This window comes from Eretmochelys imbricata, chromosome 1 (assembly GCF_965152235.1).
Source record: "Eretmochelys imbricata isolate rEreImb1 chromosome 1, rEreImb1.hap1, whole genome shotgun sequence".
In the NCBI taxonomy this organism is placed as follows: Eukaryota; Metazoa; Chordata; order Testudines; family Cheloniidae; genus Eretmochelys; species Eretmochelys imbricata.
In genome coordinates, this window is record NC_135572.1 from 337409802 (window position 1) to 337423883 (window position 14082).

The 14082-nt window shown below is 38.6% G+C and overlaps 1 protein-coding gene across 1 annotated transcript in view; it reads right to left on the minus strand.

Moving 5' to 3' along the window:
• Nucleotides 1–14082, minus strand: part of MAGI2 (membrane associated guanylate kinase, WW and PDZ domain containing 2) — a 1194001-nt gene that overhangs the window by 819472 nt on the left and 360447 nt on the right. The window contains exon 2 of the mRNA XM_077807869.1: nt 10828–10944. Coding sequence (XP_077663995.1) covers nt 10828–10944 — 117 coding nt within the window. The remainder of the gene's footprint in view (nt 1–10827; nt 10945–14082) is intronic.

The following is a 14082-nucleotide window of genomic DNA, read 5'->3' on the forward strand; positions in this document are numbered from 1 at the left end:
ATACTTCTCCTGGGTTGGTCGCACTCCTTCCTAAAAAAGCTCTACTCAACCTCTGTTTTTCTATTTAAAACTTGGTGCCACTTCAGGGCTTTCTGTAGAATTTGGCTTATGGTTCACAGAGAGAGTTTGAAATCCCTTCTTTCCCCGTGAGACCCATTATTCTCACGAGGAAGGGATATCATGTGCTCTGACATATCCAGATATCTCAGTGGCAAGAGAAAGCTGTAGAGTAGTGCCAGACATACAATGAGCATTACTGGGACCCAGACACCACACATTTCAAGGAAAGGAATAGCAAGGGGTGGGGAGTCCTGAAGGGCAGAGAAGAGGTGTGTTTAGGGTGTTGTTGATCTGTGGGCATACTTCAGAGGGAAATGTGAACAAGCTGGCAGTCTGGCAGAATTGAAGATGAGGTCAATGGTTTGGCTAGGATTTAGAGAGACTTATGAACATCTGAATACTTATCAGATTTCTGAACTTCATGACAGTCATTCTGACTAGTTTCTAATGGTCAGTTTACTGTATGGCAGGCCACTCTAATTCCAACAACTGAAGTTTGGTTTGCTACGGTTACAGACAGAAACTTTGACCGATGTTTTCATATCTCATTGCCTAAATCTATACGGAGTCTTTTTCAGGTGCCTAAGTATGGATTCAGTAGCTTAAATTTAGGCAGGAAAATTGACTGTTTGTTTTAAAACCACTCCCATTCTCTCTCTCATTATTTTGAACGTCGAAAATGTGCTTTGAGCCCTTATCTTATCAAGTAAAATCACCAAATAAGCAAAAGACTGTCCATGAATATATCTACCTCAGCCCACTCCACATTCAACAGGCTAAGCGGAGAGAGAAAAAAGATGAGTTTTGCAGCATGCCCAGAATGTTAACAAATCTGGGCTCTGGTGGAGCAATTTCCAAAATAAAGGACTCCTCACAGGAGATAGCCTCCTAGCACCTACACTTCTTGTTTATATCAAGGGAACTTCAGTTCAAGCACCTCTGCCATTCTCAGCTCTGTTCTGTATCGTTAGCCCTTGTGATTTTATAAGAAGTCTCACAATATTTAGTTTCAGAGTAGCAGCCATGTTAGTCTGTATCCACAAAAAGAAAAGGAGGACTTGTGGCACCTTAGAGACTAACAAATTTATTTGAGCATAAGCTTTCGTGAGCTACAGCTCACTTCATTGGATGCATTCAGTGGACAATATTTAGTGATTTTCTGAAAACACTAGCTCCTGGAGTCATGTAATTACATGAGAATCTCAGCTTTCATTAAAAAAGTACATTCCTGTCCCTCATGGAAGCAGATAAAAGCTTGAAAATGTGAACTAAATGCACCCAAAAGGTTCAAAAACCTAGAAGGTTAACAGGAAGGACCAATAATTCATTTTTTAAAAAAGTCTCTTGATTTCTAAGCCAATATCATGATTTTTGGGAGCGTGCCCTGATGTTTGGCTGCTTTGGGTTTGCAATATTCACTGTGGCTCTGTGTCAGAGAGAGACAGAGAGATAATCTTTCAGATAACTAAAACCATTTTGGACTTTATAGGCGAAATCCAATACCTTGAATTCCACCTCAGAGCCTTTGCACATGCCTAGCTTGCAATGTAAGTTCGTTGTGACCTCTTCTTTTACCTACTGTTCCGGATCTGTAAATGTTTCTATACAGATCTCAAGTAATCAACAAAATTAGTGATATCATCAAGATTCATTTAAAACTATCATGGTCTTTAATCCATTTGGTATCATGTTGTAAAACTATATGGACTTCTCAAAGTTAGACCTAAATCACAGATAGCACTTGTTCTCTGTAGCTCACAAATATAAAAGGATCTATGCAGAAAAGAACAGTACATTAGAGAGAGTTCATGAGAAAGTGGGAGCTGTTGAAAAAAATGGATCAGTGTAAAATAATTCAGCTAAGCAACAAATATTGTCTCCAAAATTCTGAATTGCAACTATAAACACATCATGCAATAGCAAATTTCTGGCTGCATACATTCAGGCATCATTAGCAAGCTAAGTTGTACGCAGTGGCGTTGTCTGGAAACCTCCAAATGGCTGAAAAGATACAACAACCTACATCACTTAAGCTAGTTATGTGATACATCTTGTCCATGACAACCCCAAAAGACAGACAGGGGTTACCCACTTTTAGAGCTTGCTCCCGCTCCTATTAAAATCATTGTTAAAACTCCCATTGATTTCAGAGGTGCAGGGTCAGGTCCTTTGAGGGCAGTGGTACACACTGGCCAGTGTGTGAGTTAAATAAATTGGTTCCTGATATTCAAAAGTGACTTGTGAATTCAAGAGTTCTGATTTTTGGGGTAAGGAATGCAAGAAAGTAGTGGCTGTTATAAGCAAAAGCAAATACCACAAAGTCTTCATGTTACCTTCCTAAGGAAATACAATGTATAAAATCCTACTGCTTCCTTTATTGTATCAAATGATCATACTACAATTCTTACACCACATCACATACCATTTTCTTCCCTTGAGTACCATTTGTTTTTCTTTGGTGTCTATAGTTGTAAGAGAAATATTTCACACATAAGCACAAAGCGGAATAAATGACTGAGTAGCTGAGGTTAGCCACCTTCTGGAAATACTCATTACAAGTTACCTGAAAAAGGTTTACAGAAATTCTGTTTCTTTAACCTCCTGAAGACTACCAACTAACTACAATGCTTTCACCTAGCCTCTTCCCCATTTGCAGACTCCATTTTGATATATGTTTACCCTGGATATTAATTAAGCCAAAATTTTGATTTATTCAAAAATTAAATCTCCAAATTCCTCTTCATCATTATCCACTTTCTCAAACCAACTATATCAAAAAGCTCCTGTGCAAAAGCATTCTGAGCCTGAGCCAAACCCTCTGACTATTGACTCTGATGGGCATTTGTCAAGGTTCCTCCCCCACTCTGAACTCTAGGGTACAGATGTGGGGACCTGCATGAAAAACCTCCTAAGCTTATCTTTACCAGGTTAGGTCAAAACTTCCCCAAGGTACAAAATATCCACCCGTTGTCCTTGGATTGGCCGCTACCACCACCAAACTAATACTGGTTACTGGGGAAGAGCTGTTTGGATGCGTCTTTCCCCCCAAAATACTTCCCAAAACCTTGCACCCCACTTTCTGGACAAGGTTTGGTAAAAAGCCTCACCAATTTGCCTAGGTGACTACAGACCCAGACCCTTGGATCTTAAGAACAATGAAAAATCCTCCCAACACTTGCACCTCCCCTTTCCTGGGAAATGTTGGATAAAAAGCCTCACCAATTTGCATAGGTGACCACAGACCCAAACCCTTGGATCTGAGAACAATGAAAAAGCATTCAGTTTTCTTACAAGAAGACTTTTAATAGAAATAGAAGTAGATAGAAGTAAAGGAATCACTCCTGTAAAATCAGGATGGTAAATACCTTACAGGGTAATTAGATTCAAAACATAGAGAATCCCTCTAGGCAAAACCTTAAGTTACAAAAAAGACACACAGACAGAAATAGTTATTCTATTCAGCACAATTCTTTTCTCAGCCATTTAAAGAAATCATAATCTAACACGTACCTAGCTAGATTACTTACTAAAGCTCTAAGACTCCATTCCTGGTCTATCCCCAGCAAAAGCAACATACAGACAGACACAGACCCTTTGTTTCTCTCCCTCCTCCCAGCTTCTGAAAGTATCTTGTCTCCTCATTGGTCATTTTGGTCAGGTGCCAGCGAGGTTACCTTTAGCTTCTTAACCCTTTACAGGTGAGAGGATTTTTCCTCTGGCCAGGAGGGATTTTAAAGGGGTTTACCCTTCCCTTTACATTTATGACAGCATTGGACCAGACCCTTATACAATAATAAAAGATTAGGATACATCTTTGCATAACAAGAAAACAAATCCATAAAATTATAATGAAAAATCCATAAAAAAGATACATAAAACCAGTACATCATCATTTTAACATTGATTTATCAACATATTTATACTGGATAACTTTAACAAGTATTGTGAGTATTTCTATTTCCCAGTATCATTTAATATTACCAGATCTTATATTACCTACAATAGGAGAGGCAGAATGGCCCAGTGAGTAAGGCTCTGGACTAGGATTCAGGAGACTTGCATTCTGTTCTCAGCTCAGTCACTGACCTGCTGTATCAACTTGGGCAAGTTACTTCACCTCTCTGTGCCTTGGTTTCACTTTCACACCTTTCTTCTCCGTGGTTTTTAACCAGGGGTACAGGTACCCCTGGGGCTATGGAGAAGTCTTCCGGGGGTTTACATTGACTCATCTAGATATTTGCCTAGTTTTACAACAAGCTACATAAAAAGCACTAGCGAAGTCAGTACAAACTACAATTTCATACAGACAATGACTTGTTTATACTACTCGAGATACTATACACTGAAATGTAAGTACAATATTCCAATTGATTTATTTTATAATTCGATGGTACAAATGAGAAACTAAGCAATTTTTTTTCAATAACAGTGTGCTGTAACAGATATGCATTTTTATGTCTGATTTTGTAAGCAAGTAGTGAGGTGTAACTTGGGGGTACACACGACAAATGAGACTCCTGAAAGGGGTACAGTAGGCTGGAAAGGATGAGAGCTACTGCGTCTGATCTGTTTAGATTGTCATTTATCTGGGACAGTGACTGCCTCTTACTATGTGTCCAGCACCTCGTCCAATGGGGCAATAATCTCAGTGGTGACTTTAGGCATTACCGTAATATAAGTAAAAATAATAATGAAACTCAATCTTACTAACACTTTCACATGATTTGTTTTATTTTTGCTCAAGATACATCAATATTGAACATAGCTGCCAATGACTCAACTTTAAATAGACTAATTTTCAACTTTGATGTGTGCCCACATTAGATAAATAACAAGAATATTTCGCAAGGGCCCTGCATTGATTTATTCTGAGCCATCAAAGTAAAGTCAGTGCAATAACTAACACTTCTGTGTGCAAGAACAAAACATTAATTAAAGCTAGTAGTTGTGATTTTCACTGATGTGGACTCTTCTTTGCTGTTTTTTGGGTGCAAAGAACAGGTTATTTTATCCTAAGAATAGTGCCATGTGATGAGTAAATGCAACTCTTAACTGTCAATACCTGGTCTTTTTAATTTGTTTATTTTAGAACAGAGTCATGCAGTCATTTTTCACTCATCAAAGATATTTTGGACACTGGGTTAACTCATGAGAAAAATCTGTCTCCTCCATACACTCTCCTTTGAACACTCTTGGAGTTATATTTTTAGACCATACTAACTATAAATCCCAAATATTTTACCATTTCTACAAGCATTATGCAGTATGATGGCCACACATGCACATAATCCTTGGCTCAGATTAATCTTCTTCCTTGTTGTTTTCACAGAAGGATGAAAATCAACTGCTACTTATTAATTAAAATTGTTAGATCACCCTTCCTTTCCTATCTCAGAAATAAAACCAGCCTCCATCCAGATGTTAGCTTTGGTATGTGACTGAGATAGTCTTATCTCGAGTATTAGCTGTCCTTTCACTTTCATATGCTCTTATTATTAATCATAAATAAACAAATTATTATTAATAATAATCATTATGATTATAAATTATGTGCATCTTACTAGTACCCACAGAGTCTAATCAGGCATTATTGCCCCATAATGATAAAGTAGACACAGCACCAGATTTTCTAAAGACCTCGGCTCCGATATGTTCTCAATGGGACTGACCAGGTGCTGAGCTCTTTTGAAAATCTGGCCCTGATTTCGTTGCCTAAATTGAAATTGAGGTCTTTTGAAAATCTGGCCCTAATATAATAAAACAATAGTCCCTAACCAAAGAATCTAAATATATGATGAGACACAATAGGTGGAGATAAAGGAAGAAAAGGTAGCATTATTCCTATATGCCTAGAGATGCCAGATTTAGGCCTCAGTGTTCTAGGCCCTATATAAACACCTATTAAGAGACAATTCCGGTGACAAATATCTTACAATCTAAATAGACAAAGTTAGGTGCAAGAAAGCAAGTACGTCAGAACCTCAGAGTTATGAACACCTCGGGAATGGAGGTTGTTAGTAGACTATTTCTAAGAGTCTCTTTGTCCTTGGCATTGCTCCTTACAGCGCTGCTTAGTCAGTAATTTACAATGTTGTGTGAATATGTCCTTTGGGGGAGGAATATATGTAAACCCAATCTTCAGTCTGTATTTCTTTGAAAACCTGTATAATGGGGCATCTGGAACAGCACCCTTAAGAACGTGCAATGGAGCATTACCACCACCACTAAAAAAAGTTTCCTCTAAGCCAGTGTTCTCCACAATACTTTATCCTTGCTAGTTAGGTCTCAGGTAGGGCTATCTCTGCATGAAGAATAAGGAAGAATGGACAGCCACTTCCTCTCTCACACACTGCGCATGTGGCATCTGCAATTTGGCTACAAGCACTATGTAGCACAAGATACAGCATGACAAACACTGCCCCTTAGCACTTATGGCATCAGAGGAGTGTCTGTGGTCCCTCCTCCATCCCAGCTAGCACCGGGACAGTTACAGCAGAGTCAATGCTTGCTATAACTTTTCTATGGTTCAGCAACGATCTCACCACACACCTCCTCCTGAGGATATTGTGCAGCATAACACCTCCTTGGCCATTGCTCCTCACCCCTCAATAAGCCTCTGCCATACAATTACACTAAGGATGAACTGTACATAATACCAAAAAACAAAAAAAAACAAAAAAAAACCCCAAGAAAAGTGTAGTTCAACTACTAACAACTGGACATTAAGATCTGTGCTCCCACAGGCTCCTCTCTCCTCCAACTACCTTTTTACAGAGTTCCCTGGCTTTCCTTTGAGTGTCTGACTGTCCAAAGCCCTGCTTCATCTGTACAGCTGTGCGTAATCTATGCTGGGAGTTAACTCTGTCTGCTGGTCTTCAGGGAGGACCTTTGCATTGCTGTGATGGATGTAGCAGTGTCCCTCACACTACTCAAAGGGCCAACTCTGTTTTGAATAGACTTTGTTTTGCTCTCCATTGTTTGTTATAGTTGAAGCATTTAAAAGCTTCAACATGTTGATGTGTCCCTTGCTACTTTTATCTCTTTTCTTATGCTTCACATGAACATGCCTTTTTCTTCATTTCCTTGCTTCATTAATGCTGTCCGCACAGCTCTGGGGATAGAGTTAGTTAACTGTTGCTTCACTGCAAAAGCCTTGCAAATATAGTCCCAAATTCTGCCATTGGATATGTACATGTAATTTCCATCGGCAATGTAGTGAAAATCTATTTCATCTGTCTATGACTACTGCAACACATGTACTGAAGGCAGCATTTGGGCCATCGGGCCATACGACCAGTTCCCCTTTGGTGAAAACAGATTTGCAAGGCTAAACACATGAAAAAAATTGCAAGGAAAGTAAGCCCAAGAGTCCAAATTCTGATCTTAGTCATACCCACAAAACCCATTGAATTATGAGCAAGGAATTTGACCCACTCTTTATTTTTGCATATCTTTATGCATTTCTGCCTGTTCAGCCTCTTTGCTCACAAAAGGGAAAATATAATTTAGTGGGCCAAATTCGCAGCTGGTAAAAGTCTGCCAAACTCCACTGACTTCAAAGTGCTTATCCTGGTTTATAACAGCTGAGAACCTGGCCCTCTGTTTTTTGTTGTGCACAAAGCTCCTGTGCACTCCAACAGCTGCGTGCCTGTGCCTTTTAATTTGACCCTCAGTTTGCCGATCTTTTGCTGTGATGACAGTGGGGGTGTAATTCTCCTTAAAGAACTGCCGCGGCACAGGATCCTCCTTAAAGTGCTGCTGCAGCAGCGCTTTAACATCGCTGCCCCTTCCCCCCCTCCCCCAGTTGGCAGCAAAAGGGGCAGCTGCCCTGGGACTGGCGATTTAAAAGGGCCCTTTTAAATCGCCGCAGGAGCCCCGGGCAGCACAGGCCAGGCAGCGTGGATGGCTGGGAGAGGCTGACCCTCAGCCCCGCCCCTTCTGCCCAAGGCACTGTCCCTTCCAGGGGCCCGGAGCCAGGCCCCCGTACTGGTAAGCGTTTCATATTACTTTCACCCTGGCTACTGCTATGTCTTGTGGCAGGATTTGTGGGAAGCACATGCATGAGCTACATTCATCGTCTTTCTTAGATCTACTGGCAATGGAATAGTTTATTTGATAATCTAGCTATATACCTGTGAAATCGTCTCTTTACTGTTTATAAAAGAAATCATTTTGTATTGTCAACCATGACTTTTACCTTCTAATAAAGAGTTTCAGAAGTGCTAACTGCTTGAAGCACAAATTTAAGTCAATGGGAGCTGTGACTGCTCAGTCTCCCTGAAAAAACAGGCCCTTGATAATTGTAAAGAAGTAAGTTCATAAGGTATATTAAAAATAGAAAATAGTTTAGGAGTGCATTCTCCTCTAAATGTGCAGGTGTATATGTCGTTAACATTGACTGGACTTACGCATGAACTCTGGAAGCAGAATAAACCCACGTGTAAGATATATTGTAGTCTCCTAAATTCTGACAGTTTTAAGAAACCAATGGACAAAGTGGGGCCTATTGTACGTGATGATGTCCTTTTCAATATTTATTATTTGGGTATAAGTAAACTTTTCAACAAAAATCAAAGGTAAACTCATTATGTATTCTGTTAATTGTTTTATTTTAAAATTCCCATATTTTGGAGATGCTATCTATCTTTCCAATGGTTTTAAGACCATTTTGCACAAGATGTCATGCTCACCAGACCATGGTTGTTTTTTTCCTACCACCTGCAAATGGAGTAGGAAAATGGCTTTATACTGTCTCCAAGAACATGCCTGGTTACTTAGTAATTCAACAATTGTCATCCATGTCACTATCAAAGTAATTGAAATCTCTTCTGATTGATGTTCTTGGATTTTTCAGACTTTTTTATCAGTATAAATATTTCGTGGTCAGCTTTCTTATCCTATCCAAGTGGGTCTATAACAGTTTCTCGTGATTGTTCTTTACCCTTTTACCTCTAGTTCATTTCAATTCAATTCAAATTCTATCTACTCTGGAAGCCAACCTGTAAGTGAGTGTACTATCCTTCTGCATGGTCCTACTGCACCCATCTTTTTTTCACTGATACATTTGCTCCTGCTTGGTAACATACCTCCTTGTATATACTATAGTATGCAATGCAGTATTTTGCTGGCCTAGTTAATTTCTCGATTTAGACAAATCTTGAGGTCATATCATGCCCTCAGTGCACACACATAGCTTCCACTGACGTCACTGGAGTTTGCATGTGTGGATCGAGGGCATGATACAGCTCTAAGTCTAAATTACTCACTACATGAGAAATGGTTGACTACTGAAACTCCTGCTCCTCAGATATTCTCCCCCATCAAACCTAACCATAGGATGCCAGGTAGCAGATACGGACATGTTTTCACACTGGTCACATTGTCTTTTAAAATCCATATCTCCAGAAGTAAAATATCAGTGGCAATCCATCCATTTTGGTTGATACTCTAAATTGAAGAGGGGTATTATAAATACCCAACTTAGTGTGTCAATGGCCCTCGATATACCCCTATGTTTAGATAACTTTAACAATACGATATTGTGCTAGGCCCTGGTCTCAAAACATCTTTGCATTTTCACCTCTGCCTGGATCCACTATTCTTCTTCATAATGCATTTAAAGCAAATCCAGTTAGTCACAACTCTCACACAAAAATTAACATATAAGCATCCTTTAGTCCTACCAGGGACATGTTGTTCACCTGAAAGTAAAATATTATATTTATTTACCTTCAGCTTCAAAACATAGTAAAAATGACTGTGCCTCTTTTTTAGTGCTTCATATCTACTTTCTTTTATATCACTGAAGATGAAACTCAGATAGGAACACTGACAACATCACAGCTTTCAAAGTGCATTCACCCGTTACCGTGTAAACAGTCAGTCAGTACAGTCAGTCACTTACTTTAATCTATCTTCCTTGGCCCATCACTCTAATGTCACACCTGTAAGTTCAAGGGTGCACACCCCGCACTTCCCGATTTAAATGCGGATTACATTTATCCAGCTATTACACTATGCCAGAAGTATGAGTTTTGACAGACATATTGTCAGTCACCAAACAGCTCTATTCAGAAACACTTGGTGCTGCTAGTCTGGCATTTCTTATATTACTACTCTTCATATGGCTAGTATACAAATATGTAAATTGATTCACTACTAAAAATATGACCAAAAAGTTTATCTAAGGCTCTAGATCTAAATATAGTTGACTTGTGTTCCACCAAAAACTTCATGCAGCCGCTAGACAGGTTGAACGCTTGAGACTATACCGGCTGCAACTAAACTATGCGGTCTCTTAGTTAGTATATTTCCTTCTTCCTCCTCCTATTGTATTTCCATCTCCTCCAATATAATACATAAATGATAAAACTCATATGGATTCTTTATGGTGCAGATAAAATTCCAACTATCAGACACCAGCTTAACTGTCCTGCAAAATGGTCAAATTATTTTTTATTTTAGTTTTTTAGAACCAGACCAACTACAGAAGAAGCCACTGTACTTAGAAATACTCTCTTTGCCATAGCTGCAGCTTCCAACACAGCTAGCAACACTAGAAATTACCTCTGAATTATTTGGAGTAGTCTCTAAGCAATAATTCGGTCCACACCAAGCCACAAATCAGAAAGAAGCTGCTCTATCCAAAAAAATCCCCCCATCTCTTTGTATTTTGATGCTTTTATGATTTTTAACTTGCATCTACGTTCATTCTGGTAACTGGTCACCTCATCCAGAAAAAGGGTATATATTCTTCCCAATACTCACATGGCACTGTGCGGAGGTAGAGATTGTCTCGTATGATCTGCTGGAGCTCGTGGTCCACCGAACCTTTCTGGAACCGTAAATTGAGGTAGTGACGAAGGTCCTTATCAACGATGCCTCCTGTAAAAGCGACAAGAGGCCACTGAATAAAAGACAAAACAAAGCTAGTCACAGATTTTAACTTCTTTTTAAAAAAAAATTAAATAATCGCCTTCGGCTTGCAATAGAATCAGTCACTTGCAGGCTCTGCTACTGTACAGATCACTTTCCTTTATGCTACTGCCAGGACAAAGGACAGTTTTTAGCTACAGAAATGCACTCAGCATAATAATATAATTTCTCATTGATAATTATTTTCAAGAACGAAAACACTTAATGACAATTGAGTAGTAAAATCCACAACATTAAAAAAAACAGACATCTATGACACAAAAACCACAGACAGAGATGTCAAAGTATTTTACTGCACAGGCAGATAACATGTATTACGCTCTGCATAATTCCTTAGCCATTGCCCATCAGTTTATTAAAAAAGAGAATTCCCTTCTCCAAACTGTCCCTATACGTCACGTGAAAAGCTCTAACTCCAAAGGCAGTCAGAATAAAATGTAACTAAAACACTCTCAAATGTCCTTAATGCTCACAAAAATAATAAATAATCAATACCATGTTCACTATAAATGATCCCTGCATGTGGACAGTATATAATAGCAATCAAGTGCACTTATTTCATTTCCCTCACTGAAATCAGATCAATAGTAGGGTGATAGCATCTGAAAAAAATTTACAAACTTGCATGTAGATGAAGGGAATCAGGTTGAACATACAGTCTCTCCAATTTCACCATTACTTTAAAGCAAACCAGCTTAGACATTGAATCACTGCTCAGCTGGTTATTGTATGCATCATATTCAATTATTAAAAACAGATACATAAATCAAATCTAATTTATTTAATAAACATTTCCAGAAATATTTCCCCTCCATCTCCATTAACTAACTCATGGATCATGTTTTGTTACTATAGGCAAAAATCTATAAATAGATTTCTTACTTTCCCAAAATACTGTTTAACATGAGGGATAATATAGAAAACCCTTCACATGCCATTCACAGACATATTCCCCAAGATGAAACATCACAGTTGGATTGATTTCTAACTTGTTGCGTCACACATTCAACCTCAAAGCATGCAAAACAAAAGACAGCTGTAGCTGAACCCTCTCACAGAAAGTACTTGGACTCTGTATACAGAAAGATTGTCCTGCAACTATGAGCAAATATCCTCCCCAGCCTGATTATCCCCACCACATCGAAAGCCAATGGAAACAGCCAATGGTTATACAAACAAAATACTTTTCTCCTTACAATTATTCCTACTTCCCTGCAATAGCAAGTCAATAGTCTTTTTACCCCCACAGTTTTTCACCAACTTCAAAACATTTTTGTTACAATTCCACAAAAGCTTATAAATAAATTGCAAGCTTTAGTTAAAATCAAAAGCAACTGACTTCTACAATAAACATCCCATCAAGACATGCAAAGTACCTATGTGCTGGTTTCCCAGATAGTCAGGTCTTCCATGCAGGTCTCGTCTCTGCTCTGCAGCTGTCCAAGCTGAGCTACTCAGTCCATTACTTCAGCACTACCAAACCTTGTTTCTAACCACAGGCTTTATGTGTAGGACTAGACCATACCTACTCCTGCTAGATTATTACAAGAATACAGAGAAGTGAGGGCTGGAGGAAAGCTGCAGAGAAACGCTCTGCTAGTGATAGGAATTAACCATCCTTTCTGATTGGCTGTAAAGAGTAAAAAGTCCTGCAGCTCTTGCTCTCTCTGTTCTCTCTAATGCATGGAACATACCCACTGATGCAGATGCTTTCTGGCAGCCTGAGAAAATGCCAGCTATAGAACAGCAAATGTAGTCTGCCTACTGACATAAGCTAGAATCAGTCACCTTATGGAAACGGCTCTGATGTAACTACATTTAGTAGTGGTTTCAGAGTAGCAGCCGTGTTAGTCTGTATTCGCAAAAAGAAAAGGAGTACAAATTTGTTAGTCTCTAAGGTGCCACAAGTACTCCTTTTCTTTTTACATTTAGTAGTGTATGTGAATTCCTGACCCTAAAAATGCAGTCTTGATTTACATCCACCTCTTCAAAACAGCCATTTATTTCACCTTGTGTCAAAAAAATGCACCACAAATCCTTACAACACGACATGAAAAGAGTTACCTGATACTTTTGTAAAAAATGTAAATTTCAAATGAAAGTATAAATATATATATATGAACAATAAATGATATCCATAACCTTCTACTTCTTATGCACAGATTCAATAACTGAATTTAAGATCAGCCTTAATACTTGAACCCTGTGATTCAGGAAAAGAACTGCCAACCTCCACGCACAAGTGCAACATACCAACATTGTACTCTGCACATTGTTATATACTGTAGCATGGAAAAATGTTTGTTTTAATGATCTGATCTAAAGAGCAGTCAGACAAATCACAGAAAGAATATGTATAAGCCACAGTATTTCCCTATTGAAAATCATTATGTTCCTAGCGTTAATTGACATTTGGTCATATGATGCTATTTTGTGACTCTGATAGAACAATTAGGTTTACACTTCAGAAGGCTGAAACTGTATTATATTTGATTTCATATGCATGACAAATACTCCTATGGGAAGGAATTTTTATTTAAGCAAAAAAATTGACATTTTCCCCTCTCTATCACTCTAAAATGTTCTGCTGCTCTAATTCATTTCAATGTTCTTTAAAGGTGTGCACCAATTTTCTCAATTGGTGCCTACTATATCTTTAAAACATTGCCCAGCAGGCTTTTAGCAGCCTGATCTTGCTCCCACTGAGGTCAAAGGGAGAACACCCAGTGACATGAGTAGAAGCAATACTGTGCCCTGAGACTTTCTACAGGAAACATTCATGAGTCTCTATGATGAAACAAGCCTTCATTTAACAGAAATGGGTTACATTTAAATCATCTGATACAAAAAATCAGGAACATCATAAGACGAGAAATACAAAAACAGGAATATGTTCTTTAAAAGGCTGTACTAAGGTTTAGCAAAATTATACACTGAGATTATTTTAGAAAGAAAAGGAAAGCACCATTGGCACTATCTGTAACAGCTAAAAGGTACTAAATCTGAAGGATAAGAACTTGAGAAAAGAACTTTGTATGAGAAGTAGCCTCTGTTTTTGTGGAGAAGTAGAGACATATATAACTGACC